This window comes from Aptenodytes forsteri, unplaced genomic scaffold, assembly GCF_000699145.1.
Source record: "Aptenodytes forsteri isolate BGI_AS27 unplaced genomic scaffold, ASM69914v1 Scaffold215, whole genome shotgun sequence".
Classification (NCBI taxonomy): Eukaryota; Metazoa; Chordata; class Aves; order Sphenisciformes; family Spheniscidae; genus Aptenodytes; species Aptenodytes forsteri.
This window is the reverse complement of record NW_008795910.1, coordinates 1233665-1252911: the sequence shown is the minus strand read 5'-3', so window position 1 is coordinate 1252911 and position 19247 is coordinate 1233665. Positions and strand designations below refer to the sequence as shown.

The 19247-nt window shown below is 41.3% G+C and overlaps 1 protein-coding gene across 1 annotated transcript in view; it reads right to left on the bottom strand.

Annotated features, from left to right (window-relative positions):
• PTPRT (protein tyrosine phosphatase, receptor type T) overlaps nucleotides 1-19247 on the bottom strand; it is a 347808-nt gene that overhangs the window by 62199 nt on the left and 266362 nt on the right. Inside the window, exons 13-14 of the mRNA XM_009284586.1 lie at nucleotides 11004-11139; nucleotides 2918-2947 (exon numbers count right to left, since the gene is read on the bottom strand). Of these exons, the coding sequence (XP_009282861.1) occupies nucleotides 2918-2947; nucleotides 11004-11139 (166 nt within the window). The remainder of the gene's footprint in view (nucleotides 1-2917; nucleotides 2948-11003; nucleotides 11140-19247) is intronic.

Below are 19247 nucleotides of genomic sequence, written 5' to 3'. Positions count from 1 at the left end.
TAGGGTTGGAGATTTTGGTCCCTAACAAGAAGAAATGCCAGTATAGCCGATGACAAAGGGTTGAAAGGAATTATCTGAAAGCAGCTGAGAATTACCCTAAGAAGCACAACTTTGAAGTCCAGAACTTGAAACTAAAAATAAAGCGATGTAGTCCATATGGTCGTATTTAAAGGTCTGCCAGCAGATCTGTTTGAGAACCTGCTTTTCAATACTGGTAACTCATTCAACTGAATTTTGCTTCAGGACTAAAACTTTCATACGAGGTCATAGCATGGAAACCGATTCTATTTAAAATATATATATATATACACATATTGCTGCTTTTATTTTTGCAACATTTCAAATGAATTTAAACCTCTCTGCTCATAAGAGGCTGTAGCAATTTCTATCAGCTTTGGCTAAGAATTACACAGTCCTTAGCAATTTAAGATTTTCATCTGCAATCATAATGAAACATCCTATTTCACGTGAAACTTGAAACACTAAATTCAATAAACCTTCATCATATGATCCTTCATGGATTCTCCTGCTTTCTTCCCTCACTACTGGAACATCCCCCGTACCCTGACTGTGTTCGGGGGGGGGGGCAAGAGCTTGGTTTTGCCAGATCAGGGAACAGGACAAATGTCAATCTGAAAACAAATGCTGACACGTACAGCGTGATGATGAAGGTGTTTATTGTGTGATGACTATGTGTTACCTCCACCACAGTGATGTTCCAGCTAGCAGAGCTCATGCTTGATGGGGTACCTGGGACACCATAAGCACAGGGCTAAGAATGAGCTCTCAGCAAAAACTGTTGGGTGCAGCAGTAGGGAGATACACGATTTCTGCATCCTGAGCTCAAATCTCCACTGAGTGCTTCAGTGGGGTGCTATGAATACATAGCTTGCCTGATGATACCTCTGGCTTTTCTCTATTGTGATATGCTGCATGGTACACATCTGCCTTATTACATCTTATTAAAGCACTTGCTTCTGCTACTACTGAAGCTCATTGCAACCTCAGGCTTGGGTGACCTCCAGAGGTTCGTCTCTTCACTTTTCCTGAGTCACTCTCCTGTTCCCTGAGAAAAAAGTTCTAGTATATTGATCCACAGAAGCCATTACAAGACAGCAAAGAGGTCGCTTAATGATACCCTTACTTTCTCTGTAGCGGAGTAATCCTCAGCTGACTGCTTAAAGCATCGTTGTCGTGCAGTTGTAAAACGGGGCCACAAAGGTCTCAGAAGTTGATTCATGTTTTTAAATAGACAAATCTCAACATAAAATAAAGCAGGGAACATTCTGACCACATACTGCCTGCTGGAAGAAGACAAAACTATAATGGAAAACTGGGGACTGAATTTTTTGGACAATGGTGCTGATGGGTCGTAAGAAAACAAAAACAGTAGAACAGTGCAGGGGGCACTGTTCATGAGAAATGTGCAGAAGAGGAAAGGTTGTAGTAAGAAATGCAACTAGCTAGTAGCACCTACATGTTAAAACTGTTCCCTACTTTAACAGTTAGTTAAACTTCTCTTTAAATCTGAATACTTAAGGTCAAATTCCATTCTTGGTGAACCAGTGTGAAGTCTAGAGGAAATGGAGTTACTCTGCATTTACAATTACGTAACTGGGCAAAGTCAAGGCTCACTATGGTGTCTTTAGGCTCCTCACACACTTAGCAAGTGGGGAAGTTTCCTCTTTCAATTATTTCCTGATAGGTCATCGAGAAGCAAAATCACTGCAACGGGTGGTACGTAGGGATCCTCATACTTAACTCCTTTGCCTTGTTCTTTGGATGTAAATCAACTCATACAGAAAAGAAGTCAACTTCCACTAAAAGGGCAGAATATAAATGCACTCGTTTTGCTGACCTGCTGAACACCTTCCAGATGTGTCCACAGGACAAAGTCACCAGATCAAGACAAAGATGAATTGTATGAACAGGCAAAGGAGGGGGTTTCCAGGGCTGGCAGACTAGGAGGGGCTAGCAGAGCAGATGTGGCCCTTTTGACAACTTTGTTTATGCCAGAGCCCTGGAAAGTCTGGCAAGTTGCTGCTTTTGAGGGAAAGATTTAGGTCAGCGATACGGCTGCTGCTTCTGAGAGACGGAGAGGGGAGACCTGTTTCTCTCAGCAGTAACAGTTGCCTTCTCCATCCCTCCCAAACCTCTGATGGCAGCAAAGGCATCTAACTCAATTTTCCAGGACTCCTTCCTCAGATCATTGATCCAGTCCTCTCCTCCTCCTGATCCTCAGACAACTATTATCATGGCAGAAACAGCTTGGCCCTGATTACTTTCCAACCCCTCAACCTTTAGACAACAGATGGCTCTGGAGCTACTGATGTGTGAAGCATTTTCATGCGCCTTAACAACTGCCTTAATTATGCAGCATTGTCATTAGGACTGGACAGGTGATTTAGATCTGAATATCTGAACCACTTCATCATCCAACGGTCTAAACTGACACTCGGAACCTGGCAGCTCCAGGAACAGGGATGTTTGCTGAGATAATGTCAAGTCCTAGTTGTCAGAAACCTTACATTTTTAAAAAGCTTATATCCGTGGCTGAGAAATTCCCAACAATAACTTTCAGGCGTGAATTTCCCTGCAGTCTGGTTAAACGTGATGGACAATTAAAAAAGGTGCAGTTGGGACACTCTGTATTTGTCCATTAGCATTTGAGGAACTATAAACCATAACTGACATATCTGTGGACATTTATGTGTTTGCAGGCACAGTTATAGGTGCAACGGTGAAACAGGGAAAGCATTAACAGTGTGAAAGTGAGAAAATAAGACACGAGCTGCTGAAAAGACAAGGATAAATGGAATGGTGAAAGAAAAGTGGTAAAAGAAAAGAATGTCACAAAGCACAAAATTACCACAGGGTAAGCATGCTCAAGAAACGTCATCCCCAGCCAAGTACTTACAAGTAATAGGAGTAGGAATATGCATTTCTTCTAAATATCGATGGCCAATCAGATGAACAAAATATCCAAAAGGAGAAAAAAAGAAAAACACATAATTAGACTTATATGAACTCTAGGATTTTTTTCAATACACAAAGTATTTGTGCTGCCTCTTGTACTGAGCTACTATTCTCCTACACTTTTTTCAGGAGCTATACGTCGGTGAGGAATGGATTCTGAACCGGCGACAGGAAACATAGGTTGTGTTTCCACTTCTGCTACTGACTTGTGTCACCATGAATAAATCCCCTCACCTCTTTCTTCCTTAACTTTGCCATGTCAGTAACACGGGTAATGAGACTTACCTTTGCCTGTAAAGTGCTTTGAGATTTTTGGAGTGGAAAGAAATATGTAAAAGCTATTAATATAAATAACAAAAAAATAGGAAAGTGACAGTGTAAGAACACCACGATTTTGTAATATTTAGACAATGAACAAATTGTGTAATGATAAATCAAGCTTCATCAAACTCTAAAATGCAAATAGTTCATTAACAATTCAAGCATGACTACGTATTTATAGATGATCACTGGGGGTATGCATTAGCTTTCTGCGTCACTGTGATTAAGCATTTTCTATTACAGTTTTTCAACAATATACTTCAGAACATTTTGATATGTTTTTGAGCAGCGCCACAAAACGAGCCTTGGCAATCAGTTATAGCTTAACAGGTGATGTCTTCCCTTCTATAACTGGAAAAGGGCTTCTCTGAAAAGGCTGTTTCACGACAGATCTAGCACATGTTATTACAGATTAACAGCAAGGCACAAGGGAGCCTCGAAATCAGCAGCCGTGGTCAAGACAGGGGAAAACAACGAAACACAAACTTCAACCTATTACACAACTTTAAAGCCCATCCTTGAAGGCACTACAGGTGCTTACAAGTATAAACGCAGAGTTCAAATGTTCACTTTTATGGTTGCTCTGAACACAACTTTCATAAGCACTCACAGAAACCAGATTCAGCACAGTTACTCTCTGTGCACAGTCACCCCCTTTGCTATGCACACACTGGGTAAGGGACAGTGATTTACAGATGTCCAAGAGGATTACTCTGAAATGACATGTTTTGTCTGGTGGTGGCCCTTGCTATAAACCTGAAATTCTGGCCAGATTCCCGATACATGCCAAGTTACTTGAATGACACCGATTCCAAGGTACACCTTGGAATTATAATTATAACATAAAGCTATAACCTCCTAAAACCCGGAAATTCTACATGCGATAGCAATGCACCGGTTAAGGTGCAGTGACTGCCAGCCACTGAGCTTCACTGTCAAATTCCAAGTTCCTCTGAACCTCTAAACAAAGGCAAAAATCACCAGGATGTGGAAAATGAGCCCACACAGCTGAACCCCCTACATCCCCAAAATTATTCCGTTAATTAAACCCCTCTGATACACCAGTGCCAGGTTTCACACAGCACTATCAACCGTAATTGTTCCGTTGAACATCCTGCTGTACTTTCTGCTTTCCTCATGTCTCAGCCAGTGTGATCACATGAGACCCTTGGTTCTCATTAAAAAGCTCAGTATCCTTCAAGGATACAGAGGAAAGCTCAGAAAGATTTATTCCATAAGGATAGAAAATAAAGGAAGACAAAAAAGGAGAATTATATTTTGGAATTGAATAGGCCATTTTGGCTCAAATTCTCCCAAAATATGCAACCTAAAATAAGGACTTCCAAGGAGTATTTCAAAACTGTTAAAATTGGTCAGTTACGGATCACTAAAACCATGACCTGATCCTAGAATGTATCACAGAACTTGAAAACCCTGCCTGTCATCCACCTTAAATATGGGCACAGAAGGGACACGGGTCACTGAATGTGCAAATATCCCTACGGTAATTCTATCCTATAGCTTGGGTGTGTTCTGCTCAAGAGGCTTTTGGGTTTTATTTAATTAGTTTAAGGTAACAACCTAAATCCTGATCCAGAATAAGGAGCTGAATTTTCATAGAAGGAACTAGTCCTAGACCCTACATAGCCCCAAATCTCCTTTTCTGCTACCAACAGCAGTTTAAAGAATTTATTTACAGTGCACCCATGACAGGCTGTCTGATCCTATTTATTCAGTCTGATACTTAAAGGGGTCAGTAGAGGCTTTGTCCGCTCAAACACACAAGCCTGAAAAGTGTCACATTCTTCACTCCAGGGAAATGCAAGTCACGATTACACCGGAGTTAAAACTGTCCAGATGAAATCAGAACTGACCAAAATCTAATCCTTTTGGGGGGCAAAGTCAAAGGGTATTTTCTCCAGAAAAGAAGTTTACAAGTGTCTTGTTTTTCTTGTTTCAGCTTGTTTTTACTAACCGGTCCTGTATTCTCTATTACACAAAAATATTTAACTAATATTAAGGACAAACAAGCAAGCTCCTTCGAGAATTAGCAATGTTTTGATACAATAAAAATGAGGTATTTCAAGGTATGTATCTATTAACGAAAGAAAGTGGTACTGCCTTATGTGGTCACATACACCCAAGTGGGCACTGATCACCAACTGTAAATTAACAGGCTAAGTTATGTTGCAGTAATTCATGCATCCATGTACATATGATGATATTGTAGCTGCAAACATGTAACTCATGTAGCTAGTGGTTTCCCAAAACCAGGAAAACAAATTTTGTTAATGGTTTTGATTTTAGATACTGGAAGACAGTCATATTTAAAACAGAAATTTATATATATACACACACACACAATTTTTACACAGATATACACAAACTTTAGCAGACTTTAGGCAACCCCAGGGTTCAACTAAAACTTTTAGATAACAAATGTAAACTCAAACCCAATTTTTCCACTGGATAAACATTGTGGCTGGCTTAATTTAGCTTCACGTATCTGACTAAACCCTATAAAACGCTGGCAGCCCCATTTGCGAGTCACTAGAGTTTTTGCAATATCATCTACTGAAACTGTGAGCAACTGGACAACACTTGCTCATGCCTTGCATATGAAAGGTTCAAAAAAGTATTGCTGAGTTGGTGCGTCTCACAGAAACATAAAGCTGCTTCTGATGATCTGCCTAATCCTAATCTCAAACCAGTGTCTGCCTTCTCTTAGTGTTTCCGTCTCTTCTAATCTCTCTCCTTCCTTTGCTCTATGCACTGGTTAACAAAATGCTTCATTCAGGAAATCCGCTACTGTGCCTATTACCAATGAACTATCATGCCCTGGACCATGAACAAATGTCACTGTGATATTTTCCAGCTCCATTTGAAGAAAATGCCTCAAGTTTGTCTAATTAAATTATTTTTCTGCATTGTTGCCTTGCAAGACTACACTGTCTTGTACACTGAGGCATTAGCCTTAGCGAACTGAAAAGGGGAACTCTTTTAAAGTAAGGTTAATGCAAAAACTGAATGCAAGAGCTTAAGCGCCTAACATTTCTATTTGTAAAATAGAAAGAGAACTTTGTTGTTAAACTGTTCTCTCAGACAAGTGCGAGTTTTCAGCTGTGCTCCTCCAGAAGTTCAAATCAATCTGTGGTCCAAAGCAGCCTTTCCTTTTATAAAAGCTGGTCCCAATCCGCATTAGTTTACAAATGAAATGAGCCTGGCAGGCTTAAGTTCATCTTCAGGGAACACTTGTCCATATGCAGCTCCAAGCCTCAATTGGACGTGACTGGTGGTGCCCATTCAAGGGAGACCCAGAACTGATGCAATCAGCGGGTTTGTCAGCGATGCTGGAGGTGGGCTACGCAGACCTAGAGCAAGCCTCCAAAACCTCCTTCTGCATTGTTATAGCTTCTAAATGGAAAAGATTTTAACGTCGATGAGCCAGTTTATTTCTTATAATAGTGTGTATTCCAGCAGGTGACCTTGCAAATGACAGCAAACAGGCAAAGCGAGATACAGACTGCAGTGATTTTGCCTGTTTGCACTGGGTCGGGGGGAACGACACAGAGGAAAATGTAATTTTCCAGCTTTAGAAAGAAAAAGGGGAGAATTTTTATTTCTAATACTCCTACTCACCTCCTTTCTAATTTTAATTTCGAAGAAAGATGCCCAGGTTAACAGAGCCTATGGCAAAGCCAGATATAGCCAAGTTCTGTGCATGGGGCATCACATTCAAATTCACTAAACATTGCTGCTTTTGGGACCAGGCTAGTTCCACAGAAGAACGTGTGCACTGCGTTAGGGGGCCAGCTCAGGTCAGCACTAGCTTGGGAATGTTTATATCAAGCAAATGGGTCCTCAGACTCCAGCCCCTGGAACTTGCTCTGCATTATGAGTATTTTTGATTCTGCATTTGTCTGAGTTTCTCTCTCTATGAGATATCAACTTATATTGCAGCAGTCATGACAGTCAAAACATCACAAGAATGAAATGTCGGAAAAAGCTCAATCTTGATAGATTTCCCCATCATTTACTTATCTGAGTTAGACATGCATCAGAAAAAAATTACAGCTAAAATGCAGTGATTTTATATACCTGCTAACTAAACTATACAATACAGTCTCTAAGTTTCCTCCTGACCTCTAATAAAAGTTTGTTATATTCTGCATAAAATATGTAGAGTCCATTTAAATAAAAAATAAAAGTAAAAAACCCGATAATCTAAGAATCTACATCAGCCGTAAATTTTTGCTGTTTCTTTGAAGGATTCCTACATACTGATAACCTGGCCTTTTGCTGGTTTTCCAGCTTCCATTGGAACACAGAAGATTAATCAAATACATTGAATCATTGGACCTGGACAAGCTCGAGAAGTGGGCCTGTGAGAACCTCATGAGGTTTAAACAAGGCCAAGTGCAAGGTCCTGCACCTGGGTCGGGGCAACCCCCGGTATCACTACAGGCTGGGGGATGAAGGGATTGAGAGCAGCCCTGCCGAGAAGGACTTGGGGGTACTGGGGGATGAAAAGCTGGACATGAGCCGGCAATGTGCGCTCGCAGCCCAGAAGGCCGATCGTATCCTGGGCTGCATCCAAAGCAGCATGGCCAGCAGGTCAAGGGAGGGGATTCTGCCCCTCTACTCTGCTCTGGTGAGACCCCCCCCTGGAGCACTGCGTCCAGCTCTGGAGCCCTCAGCATAAGAAAGACACGGACCTGTTGAGGTCTTCTAGACCTGAGCAGGTCTAGAAGAGGGCCACGAAAATGATCAGGGGGATGGAACACCTCTCCTATGAAGAAAGGCTGAGAGAGTTGGGGTTGTTCAGCCTAGAGAAGAGAAGGCTCTGGGGAGACCTTATTGCAGCCTCTCAGTACTTAAAGGGGGCTTATAAAAAAGATGGCAGCAAACTTTTTAGCAGGGCCTGTTGCGACAGGACAAGAGGGAATGGCTTTCAACTAAAGGGGGTAGATTTAGCCTAGATATAAGGAAGAAATTTTTTACACTGAGGGTGGTGAAACACTGGCAGAGGTTGCCCAGAGAGGTGGTGGATGCCCCATCCCTGGAAACATTCCAGGTCAGGTTGGCCGGGGCTCTGAGTAACCTGATCTAGTTGAAGATGTCCCTGCCCACGGCAGGGGGGTTGCACTAGATGGCCTTCAGAGGTCCTTTCCAACCCAAACCATTCTATGATTCTATGATTCTATACGTATCCAGACATCTCCACATCGATGCATTCATCAGAATGAGAATGATGAAGATTTCTTCCACAGTGTTTGGGGAAAAAAAATTACTTGCCCGTAATCCTATGTCTGAGAAATTTCCTAACTGTTTTCAAATTTATACAAAAAATAGATTGGCAGCAATCACAGTGTTTAACAGGACGAGTCCCACATTTACATTTTGAAAGATGTGGTAGACTGTTTGGGAATAGGAGTTTGATGTGAAATCTGAAAATTTGAGAAAATACAGAGAGATTACACGTATTACCTCCTCCTTAGTATTTAAAGTATATTGCCTCATAAGAGTATCCTTACCTCTCTGACTTAGTTCTTGGCAGGCTACACCATAAAGAAACTACTCTCAAATAAGGAATTCCTGGTCATCATTGTTTGTTTTCTGCCCAGCAATATACATGATTTATAATAATAATACATCGTGGGACAGAAATGCTATCAACTTTTAATAGCTTAGGAAACACCACCAGGATGTTGAGATGTGCCATTACTCTGACAGTTTTCCTTACAAGTTTTGGAAGGTAGCAGGAATGGATGAGGGCTGGGCATTAAACAAACCAGAAACCCAGCTCAATTTTTCCTGAAACTCTTTTTCTGTTTTTCATGGGAGGCATCTGATTTTTTTCTGCTTATGAACTGAAAAGCACCCGGGAGACTGGAATCAGCGACATCTATACTGTTTGGGTTTAACATGGAACAGAAGTGCAGTAGATGTGACTACAAAACACATACACACTTGTCCACAAAATCTGAAATTTTTGCACACAACAAAAATTGGATTAAAAGTCTAGATTGCCCACACGTTCAGTTAATTCAACAGGAACTCATAGTAGTCAGTACTTATCTGATCGGTTTTGCAGAATTACATAATTTGGAAAGGCTCCTCAAAGGACATCTGGTCCAACCTCCTGCTTAAACCAGTTTCACTTGCAGCAAGTCCCTCAGGGTCTTGTCCAAGCCAAGTTTTTAATTTCTCCAAGGATGGAGATTCTCCACCTCCGAACCATTTTGGTAACCCTCCTCTGGACTTGCTCTAATATATCAGTGCCTTTCTTGTACTGAGGATTCCCAGACTGGACACAGTATGCCCAGAGCAATCTCACCAATGGCAAACAGAAGGGAATAATCACTTGCCTCAACCTGCTGGTTACCCTCTTGCTAACACGGCCCCGGATGCAGTTGACCTTCTTTGCTGCAAGGGCACATGGCTGACTTGTGTTTGACCTGTCCACCAAGACCTCCAGGTCCTTCTCTGCAAACCTGCCTGTACTGTTGCATGGGGTTACTCCGTCCCAGATGCAGGACTTTGCCTTTGCTAAACTTCACGAGGTTCCAATCAGCCCATTTCTCCAGCCTCTCAAGGTCCTTCTGAACAGCAGCCCTGCACTCCAGCATCTGTAGCATAGAGCTATTCCATTTGCCTATGTGCTCTGGATTAAGATAGAGGAGATCATATCTAGATTTAACTGCTGCTCTTATTTTCAGGAAACGTGGGACCGTTTGTCATAGAGATAAGAGATCTCAAAGAAACAGAGCTTTGCTTTGAAAAGCTGCACTCCCTGCAAAAGACCAAGTAAAATCATCGAGGCTCTCACATGTAATGCTACCTCCACTCTAGACAAGGGGCTGCCAGGCTACCTAGCTCCTGTTTCATTTAGAATCAAATGACCGTTGAAAAGTAGGGTTCACTTCAGAAATGTGACTGGTAAAAATGTATACAAAATACACCCTTTTCTCAAGAAAACCTCTTGCCTAAGTGGTTTTCTGAATCGGTATATTACACCGTAAATGTGGAACTCTTCAAATAGTAGCAACTACTATAGTCTACTTCAAAGTGTAAGTGCAAATGGTCCAAAGAAAATCACACAAAATGAACTATTTGAACAAATTTCATTACCATACATGATTTTTCCAAGTTTCATTCCCCTGCAAACTACAGCTAAGTCTCGGAAAGATTCTAACCCTCAGCAAGATGTAATATTCCTGATGAACACTGGCTGCAAAGAAATTGCTGCGTGAAAATATGTCTCATCAAGACTCACTTGGGAACAAGACGGTTGATCACATTATTTTAAGACATTATTTTTCTTGGCTGTTAAGAAAGAATTCTTGTCTTCTATTAGAGCACTGTTGTGCTACCTGCACAGGCTCACACGCCCACTTCCATTGCCTCATTATCACTTTGTACTTTTCCATGCTTATTTATGAGCTACCCCTTCTCATTAATTACCAATTAATTATCATTAACTCTTTGCAGTAACAACCATTCTTTTGTTGTTCATATAGTATCTGCCAGAACAGGCATCTCTTCTGGGACTACAACTTCTTAGTGGTAGTGTTACATAAATAGGTATTAACTGCTGCCCTCTGTAACACAAATGGAACGTTTTATTTCTACCAAATTTATTCTTCTTTTTGAAGTAACAACACTCTAGGCAGAAAGTCCAAGATGGAAGCAAAGCAGAAACTTACCTTCTCTTGATGGTAAGCATTGCTCCCAAGAGGATAATAACAAACATCAGAAGACCAGCTATAACTCCGGCCATTTTCACCGTGCTGTCAACTTGTTTTTCTGGTTCTACTGCATTGGAATTCTGGGTGGAAGCTCCTTAAAAGACAGAGGGAGAGGAAGGAGGAGATAAAAAGAGAATTTGTAGAAAAATTGTGCAATGATCCACTTTAAATATTCATTTGGAAGCCTAACAACATATTTGCAATCAAATTGCAATAGACAATTGTCCATCTAACCAAATCCACCCTTAATAAGGGCTAATGACAGATAATTCAGAGCAGTAATTGGGTGTAAAATCCCAGTGTAATGCAACTGACTCTAATATTTTACCATATTATATTGCAATGGGGAATTTACTCTTCTGAAGCACTCAGCATGCACCCAGAAGCTGGAGAATTAATAGCAGTTATAATTTTCATCTCCAATAGCGTAAGTGGAGGTGCAATCCTTCCTTACTCATTGAAATAATGAATGTAAAAGTTTGCAGTAACATATCCCATAATACTACTTGCAGAAACTTTTTTTCTTCTAAATCAGAACACATCTGCATTTCTCACTATACTGGAGGCTTGGCTTTCCTAAACGTATGGTTACAATTATGCATGTAACAAGCATTAATCCAATGCACAGAGCACCCTCCACATCATCTAATGTATTCCACGCGTGAGTTCTTCTGCAGCCCAGGCAAGACAACGTAATTTCTATTTGAAACTTTTGGTTTTTTAAGAGTAAAGCCTACACACCTAAAACTAAAACATATTTAGGAACATTATTTGCACAGAATTTTTTCTTTTACTTCCTTGTCATGATCTGACTTTAAGGGTCTTTTGCCCCTGCAGTAACTGAGGACCTTGCAGAATGCTACCCTCTCCCCTGTTGCTGGGACTACTTGTATAGTGCTTATTATATACCTTAGCTCTGCTGGCTTCACTACTTGCTGCACAGAATTTTTTCAAATACACCTTAAACCACTGAGCTTTATTTAGAAAGCCCCAGTCGTGGCTACTCTAAAGACTAAATAAGCCTATCTTTATTATATTCCTGATATACTTAACTACTCCTAAAAATATCACCGTTGCATTTGATGAAGTTAAATGAATTCATGTTACATGAGATCATAATCTTATCTTGGGCTTCACCTTTGCTGTTGGAGCCAGCCAAGTCTTCCGCTACAGCTTAAACACAGTAGGAAAAGGGAATCAAAGGTGGAAAGAGTGCTGTCATCAGAAGACCGTAATGTTTTGCTCTTTTAACAACTCTGTGTTGCTGACCTTCAGGAGAAGCTGAATCACTTCTGTTCATGAAGTCAGTTGCTTGGGGAGATAATATTCGATCGAGTCCGTATGTTGGTGAGAGAGCAGAAAGCCCCACTGGGTTATTCTTTTGCCCATTTGCCACACGTTAAACTGCATATGCTTTAACAGATAAAGCGAGGTCTGCAAGGATGAGTCCCAATGGTTACCATGATCAAATCAGATAACTGAATATAGGGCTTTCTGATATGTTCTGAATAGGGCCTTAGCTGATGGACTTCCAGGGATGAGGATCTGATCTTGAATAAAGTGTTTTATTCTCCTCTCATCATATCTTGAAGAGTACATATAGAACAATGACACAATGAACGCAAAACAAGAAAACTCACCACATGCAGTGATAAAAGTATGATTTCACTTTTCCTACAGCTAAACTGTTAATCTAGTTTGCCACAGCAAAACACAGTATTTACCAAGCAAAAATGCTGGCTGTTTGAAACACACACGTAATTTTCAGCTTTTTGTCCCTGACAACTCCACTGCGTCCACCAATTTTCCCATTACGAGTTCACTGGTAACTTCCATGCGCACATGTCTGAAATGCATTAATGGGACTCCTGAGTGTGAAAATAGAATCACGTATCGGTTGCATATTACCATCTTTATTGACAACGTCTCTTACAATCTTGGATTGAATCTGCCCAAAACGTGGGCTATATGCCATCATACAGGCAATCCCAACACTATCACACAACAAAGTAAATGATAAAGGTACAATTTTTCCCTGAAAATGACTAAAACTCTGTTTGAAGTGAAACTCAGAGAAGTACTCCAAATTATCCTTCACTTGAGCTGCAGTTACTCCTATCACCCTAAATAACAGGTGTTGGAGAATGGTTTTCTACCACAAACAGCACAGTCAGACCCCCTCCATTTTTGTACCATCTGAATACTCTCATGAATTGTGAGCTACGTTAAAAAAAATTAAGAACGTGTTGTCAACTCCATCCTCTAATCCACTAGATCGGTTTGATTTTGCCAGGCTGTTACTTGTTACTACAGGCAATGTGTGGTCAGTGTATTTTAATTTGATATTTCTTGTCCCACTGTAAACTACTGCAGTTCTAGAAAGAGAATAAAGGCTTATCCATCCTGACACCTACACACTGTGGTGACCGATTCACTTGAATCTTCTATGTAACTCTTTCTATCTGTCTTGGCAAAGGCCAACAATTCCTTTAGGCTACTAGTCCAATCATTTGTAAGTTATCTCAGCTAATAGCGCCTAGGAATTGATAATATGACAGTGTCAGTAAATTCCTGGGTCTTGGATTCTTAAAGCTTTGCAATGAAACATTACCACAGAAGTCCCTTGTTTTGCTGCCGTTCTGGCGTATTTTCCTTGTAGATGCCTAATGCAGTCTGCTATGGTTGCTTGTACTCCCACCTGCACCACCACCAACTGTAGGTAAGGAGAACGTTTCTGTTCTGGCAGAAGGAGGTCTGTGAGCTGTTACTGTACTTGCAGAAGATGACTTCTGCTGCTCCTGAGAGTAACACTTTCCTACAATTCAGTTTTGCTTCTCTCCTTTACCGGCATGCAGGCAGATCTGAAATCCTCTGAGCACAGAAGCCCATAAAAATTGCTCAGACGGCCATTTCATACAAATGTCTTTAAATACACTTGGAAAGCTCTGCACTACTGTACTTGAGGAGAGGCCACCCTTTTCTTTCTGAAAAACAGTGTTTATATACTGCTGACATTAAAAGGGAAAGAAAATAAACTATAACCATATTTTCTAGCGGCTACTTCCACCACCTTTCCTGGAATAAATTGTTCCTCGTAACTGAAGCTGGATACTGGAATAATAGGATATAGAACAGGTCACCACTGTTATTACTCTGTGTATTTCAGTGGCACCCAGTGGCTAAGGCCAGGACCCCATTACACCGTACTAACATGAAATAGGACAATTTTCTGCCCTAAGCTTACTTTCTTAATAAGGAAGGCAAATGATAGAAGACAGTGTCAGAGAAGCAGACTGTAGATCCCTTGACTCCCTATCTGTGCATTATCTGCTAGACCAGGCTACTACTTTCAGAGATACACATTTATGTACTGTACAAAATGTGCTTTCCCAGAAGTTTGACCAGTGGCATGAATCTGACTTTCACAGGCATTCACCCAGCACTCCCTTTTACGTTCATAGCTATTTCAAGATTTTAGTCCTTTCCCACCAACCTAATTTACTTTGCTTTTTCAACCCCTTCCAAGATTCCCAGAGATCCAGCATCTTGCAGTGAGACAGAACACATTACATGCAGCACATTCATGGGAGATACTGGTTCTGGTGATGCTGTAGAGATGCAGAGAGAGCAGAGCAGGGGCAAATGGGTTCTTTCCCAGAGCCGCCTGCCTCATCAGCCCACGAGAAGTCAGGTTTATGGATCATCAAGCACCGATGCGTTTTTTTTAGTAACGCTCTCACAGGCACACAAGGTCTAATCTGGCTATCCTGATGTGGATTCATAGAAACCTAAATCCCAGACTAGTTCAGTAAGATGCAACTACTGGAAGCATGGTTTCATATTGTGCCAGCTCCTTGCGGCTTTCAACCTTTTGAATTCCTCCTTGCTTCAGATCATGGTTAAAGCTGGCCCTGCAGTGGCTGATAACTTAAGGACAAGAATTTTGAAATCCAAAATTAATTTCAGTATAGTGGGCTGCCATTTGTATTCCAGAGTTAAACCTTTCAGAAGATTTCTTCAGCTGGAAGTGTTTCTGTCCACAAGGAAGTGATGACGTGTTTAGCTACTTTGAGCTGGGAGATGGTTTGCAAGTGATTCCAAAAGACTGAACTCAAGTTTTTGCCAGTCATAACTAAAGAGAAGAACCTTCTCAAAATGCTAAGAAAGTGAAAAATCATCCACTTACCAGCAAGCGTTCATATGTAGCACTACACACTCCTAGAGTGATATTCGTAAGTACTTTAAATCCTCTTAATGCTTATGCAAGGTCAGTAATAAATTATGTCATTTACTTTATAGATCTAGAAAGATTAAGGACATGCCTTTGGCATCACAGGCACCCAACAGCAGAGCTGAGGACTGACATTTCTGGACTGACACCCTGTGGCAATTCCATCAGAGCACGCAACATCTCACAGATGGGGACAGGGGAGACGGGAGGGACGGGGTGGGATGGAGGGAGAAACAGCAACGGCAGCTAAGTGAAAGATACCGTGGCAATCTTTCACCCAGCAATTTATGCACAGATATATTATTTGAAAACAATAAGCCACCAGATATAAAGTGACCTTCTCTGTGGAGGTGGCACACTGAAGAACATCCAGGAAAGCATGATTATTGAGTTCATGTAGCTCAGCAGGACTGATAATACAAATTTCTTCCATAAAACCTATTTCACAAACTGTAATTTGAAACGTTCTTTATTTAAAGCAGCAATTACCATATTGCATTAAAAAAATGTAACTGACAGGAAAAAGAATTCAAAAGAGCCATAGGCAGGAGGAAAAGACGGGTATTTATGTGAGATTTCCAACTGGCAAGGCATAAAGAACAAAGTCCTGCGATGGAAGTGGTACCACAATCATCAGTAGCCGTGTCACTGCATAGGAGAGAGATTCTGGTAACACAACAGGAGAAGACAAAGCAAACAAAATGGCTCTAAGTACAGCTGGGTCAAATACCCAGGGGCAAGAAGAAGCCAGTGCAAGTGTAAATGAGGGAGGGACAAAATGAGAGAAGCAACACAGGTAACGGGAGGTTCGGCCACGGCCAGATGACAGGAAAGACCCAGAAAGGGAACAAGTCAGTCTGGCAAAGACTAGGTTTGGTTTCAATTTTGTAACGCCTAATACAACTTCTTCAGACAGAAAGTCACTCTTGGAACAAAAAACAATCAGAAAAATTACTTCAAAGCATTATTTAACCCAGAAAAAATAATGAAAAATAATGGGTTCAAAGTCATTATGAGTTAAAATGAGCTGCTCAATCAGAGTAATTTCTTTGTAGCACATAATGGGCAGGCAGCATGCCGAATGCAAAATTTCCTAATAGACCTAGAGGCTTATTTTCAAAAGACAGTTATTCTCAAATCACTTGTAAACATGATTTCCTTTTCTTTTTCTTTTTTTTTAAATGGTGCTTTCTATGTGAGTGGCCTACAAATGATTAAAGCATCTCTGCATGTAGAAATGTTTTCCCTTATATTTCCAGATCCTGATTATATCTGTACCTCTGAAACATAGTCTCCAGTACGCAAACACAAGGGCAGACAGGTACCTCTAAGAATGATAACGTTGAGATACAGGTGGAAGGGCACTGTTTTACATCTTGATCCAGAATACCTGTTAGCCAGCGCTACCCAGCAACAGCCCTCTGCGTCAGCTGGCCACATGCATGGGCTGGGGAAGACAGAGTAGCCTGCAACCTTCAGCAGTGTATACCAGAGTACTGGGACGAAAAAAAGCTATGCACGATGCCGGTGCTTCCGCGTACCATAAGCCAACGAAGTGAAACAACTCATCAAATCTGAAACACAGATTCCACTTTGGCTATTTCTTTGTTGTAATTAATTAAACAAATGAATAACACCAACAGTATCACTACACATAACGTTACTACACCAATTTTCCTCCTCCAGTTATTGAAGACTGCAAACAGCACAGGCTTAAGACTACAATGAGACATTCTCATTTCTTTAAAAAAGCGCTAAAGGAATGGAAAGAATGATGAGAGCCAAAAGCTTTCAGCCATATTCTAAGCGGAGAGAGCAGCCAAACAAAGCAGTCCTGGAGAGAAAGACAGACCAGAATTTATATGAGGGATTATCAGGCATACAGGTTGAATCTGTAGGAGGATGAAAGTAAACACGCAGCGAGGAATCAAGATTAGCATGACTAAACTGAATGAGAATTAAAAAATAGTAGTAAGAGAATAATTGATTCTGGAGATTCCGGGCAAATCCACCACAAAGGCTTTTCTTTTCTCCTCCTGTTTTTCTTCCTCTCTCTTCAGAACAGAAGCACTTGATTTGTGCTAAAGGCAGATATATGGCCCCCCAGAATGAGAAAGGTTATTACGTTTACTTGAGAGAAGAGCTCAGACAAAGAGCAGCTGTTGTGATGCCTACACTTTCGCAGAGCTATTTAGAAACTAGCTTGAAATTGTAAAAATTGAAAAAAAGTAAAATCCCCATTATCACAAGTTCAAATTTACAGATGTGACTTAATTTTTATATGGTCTTAAACAGACACAGGGAGATCAATCTTTTGACTGATACAGGCAAAAACTTCACAGTGCATGACAATGCTATGGATGTATAATAGACTCGTCGCACCCTACGAACAAAAACTAATCAACCTTCGCACCAGCCAGTCCCCTCTAAGCAGTTACTCTGCTCTCATCATGGTTATCATTAAAAATCCACAGCTACCCCAGCTGCAGAAATTACAAAACCAGTGAGCAAAGTCCAGAGGTAGGTATAAAATGAATACTGAAATAAGGTCACCTTTCAAGCCTGGCTGGTCAAAGGTGCTTTAAGTACCACGGTGGCCTACAAAAACCGCGCCCGGTAAGACTTCACCCTCAAGCTGACTGAGCAGCATGCAAAGGAGGATACTCACCGCTTTACAGTAAAAAGGGAGTCATATGGCCAATGCATTAGGGAGTCTGCATATACACGCTCTACGTGTGCTGCATAAAATACTGGGAAATTTTCTGTGCTTTCAGGCATGTCTTGAATGAAGATTTTTCTTTTCCTTTACAGTATTACGAAACAGTCTCTTTCACACCTACCTCTCTTGTGACATTGTCACATATCCTAAAGCTACCATATAGTTTTTTAAATGTCCAGTTCCTGGAGGAAACTGAGAAGCTAATGCATTAATAACAACAACCCTGTTTCTGAACATTGGCTCACTGAAAAATCTATTTAAGGGAACAGAGGCATAAAGTCTTTGTAATAGCCTTGGGTTTCTCATGCCTTTGGAAATGGTATCTAAGGACACTGACAATGATAATCTGCTTATGAAAAACTTAAGTGATCCACAGTACCTGACCAGCGCCTGATACACATTAGAAAGCATCTCCAGATATCAGGAAATGACGAAGAAATACTGACTACCCAAATAAGTTGGTGTAAGCGTATGAAGGTTAGGAACATGCAACACTGCTGTTCTCCAAAATGTAATAGCCCTCCTCCTGCTTCTCCACCTATGGCTGCCCCCTCCTCTGCCCAATCTCTCAGCCCCTGTGCAGAAGGCTTCAGGAGACATTCAGACAGTTCCTCCTGCAAACCTTCAAGCAGAAGAGGGGAAAAAAAACCCTACTCTGAATTTCACAAGCGAGTCATCATGCATTGCTCCTTGCGTTAAAACTAAATAAACCAAAACTTATGACCAGCCTGGCTGAACGGGGAGCTCTTGCTGGGACTCAGGAAAAAAAGGAGAGTTTATCACTTGTGGAAGAAGGGGCAAGCAACTCAAGAAGAGTACAGGGATCTCGTTAGGTCGTGCAGAGAAGAAATGAGAAAGGCGGAAGCCCAGCTAGAACGCAATCTGGCCGCTGTCATTAGAGACAACAAAAAATGTTTTTACAAATATATTAATGACAAAAAGAGAGCCAAGGAGAATCTCCATCCTTTATTGGATGCAGGGGGGAACATTGTCACCGAGGATGAGGAAAAGGCTGAGGTACTCAATGCCGCCTTTGCTTCAGTCTTTAACAGGCAGACCAGTTATCCGCAGGGTATTCAGCCCCCTGGGCTGGAAGACAGGGACGGTGAGCAGGATAAAACCCCATAATCCAAGAGGAAGCAGTCAATGACCCGCTACGCCACCTGGACACTCACAAGTCTATGGGGCCGGATGGGATCCACCCGAGAGTGCTGAGGGAGCTGGCGGAGGTGCTCGCCAAGCCGCTCTCCAT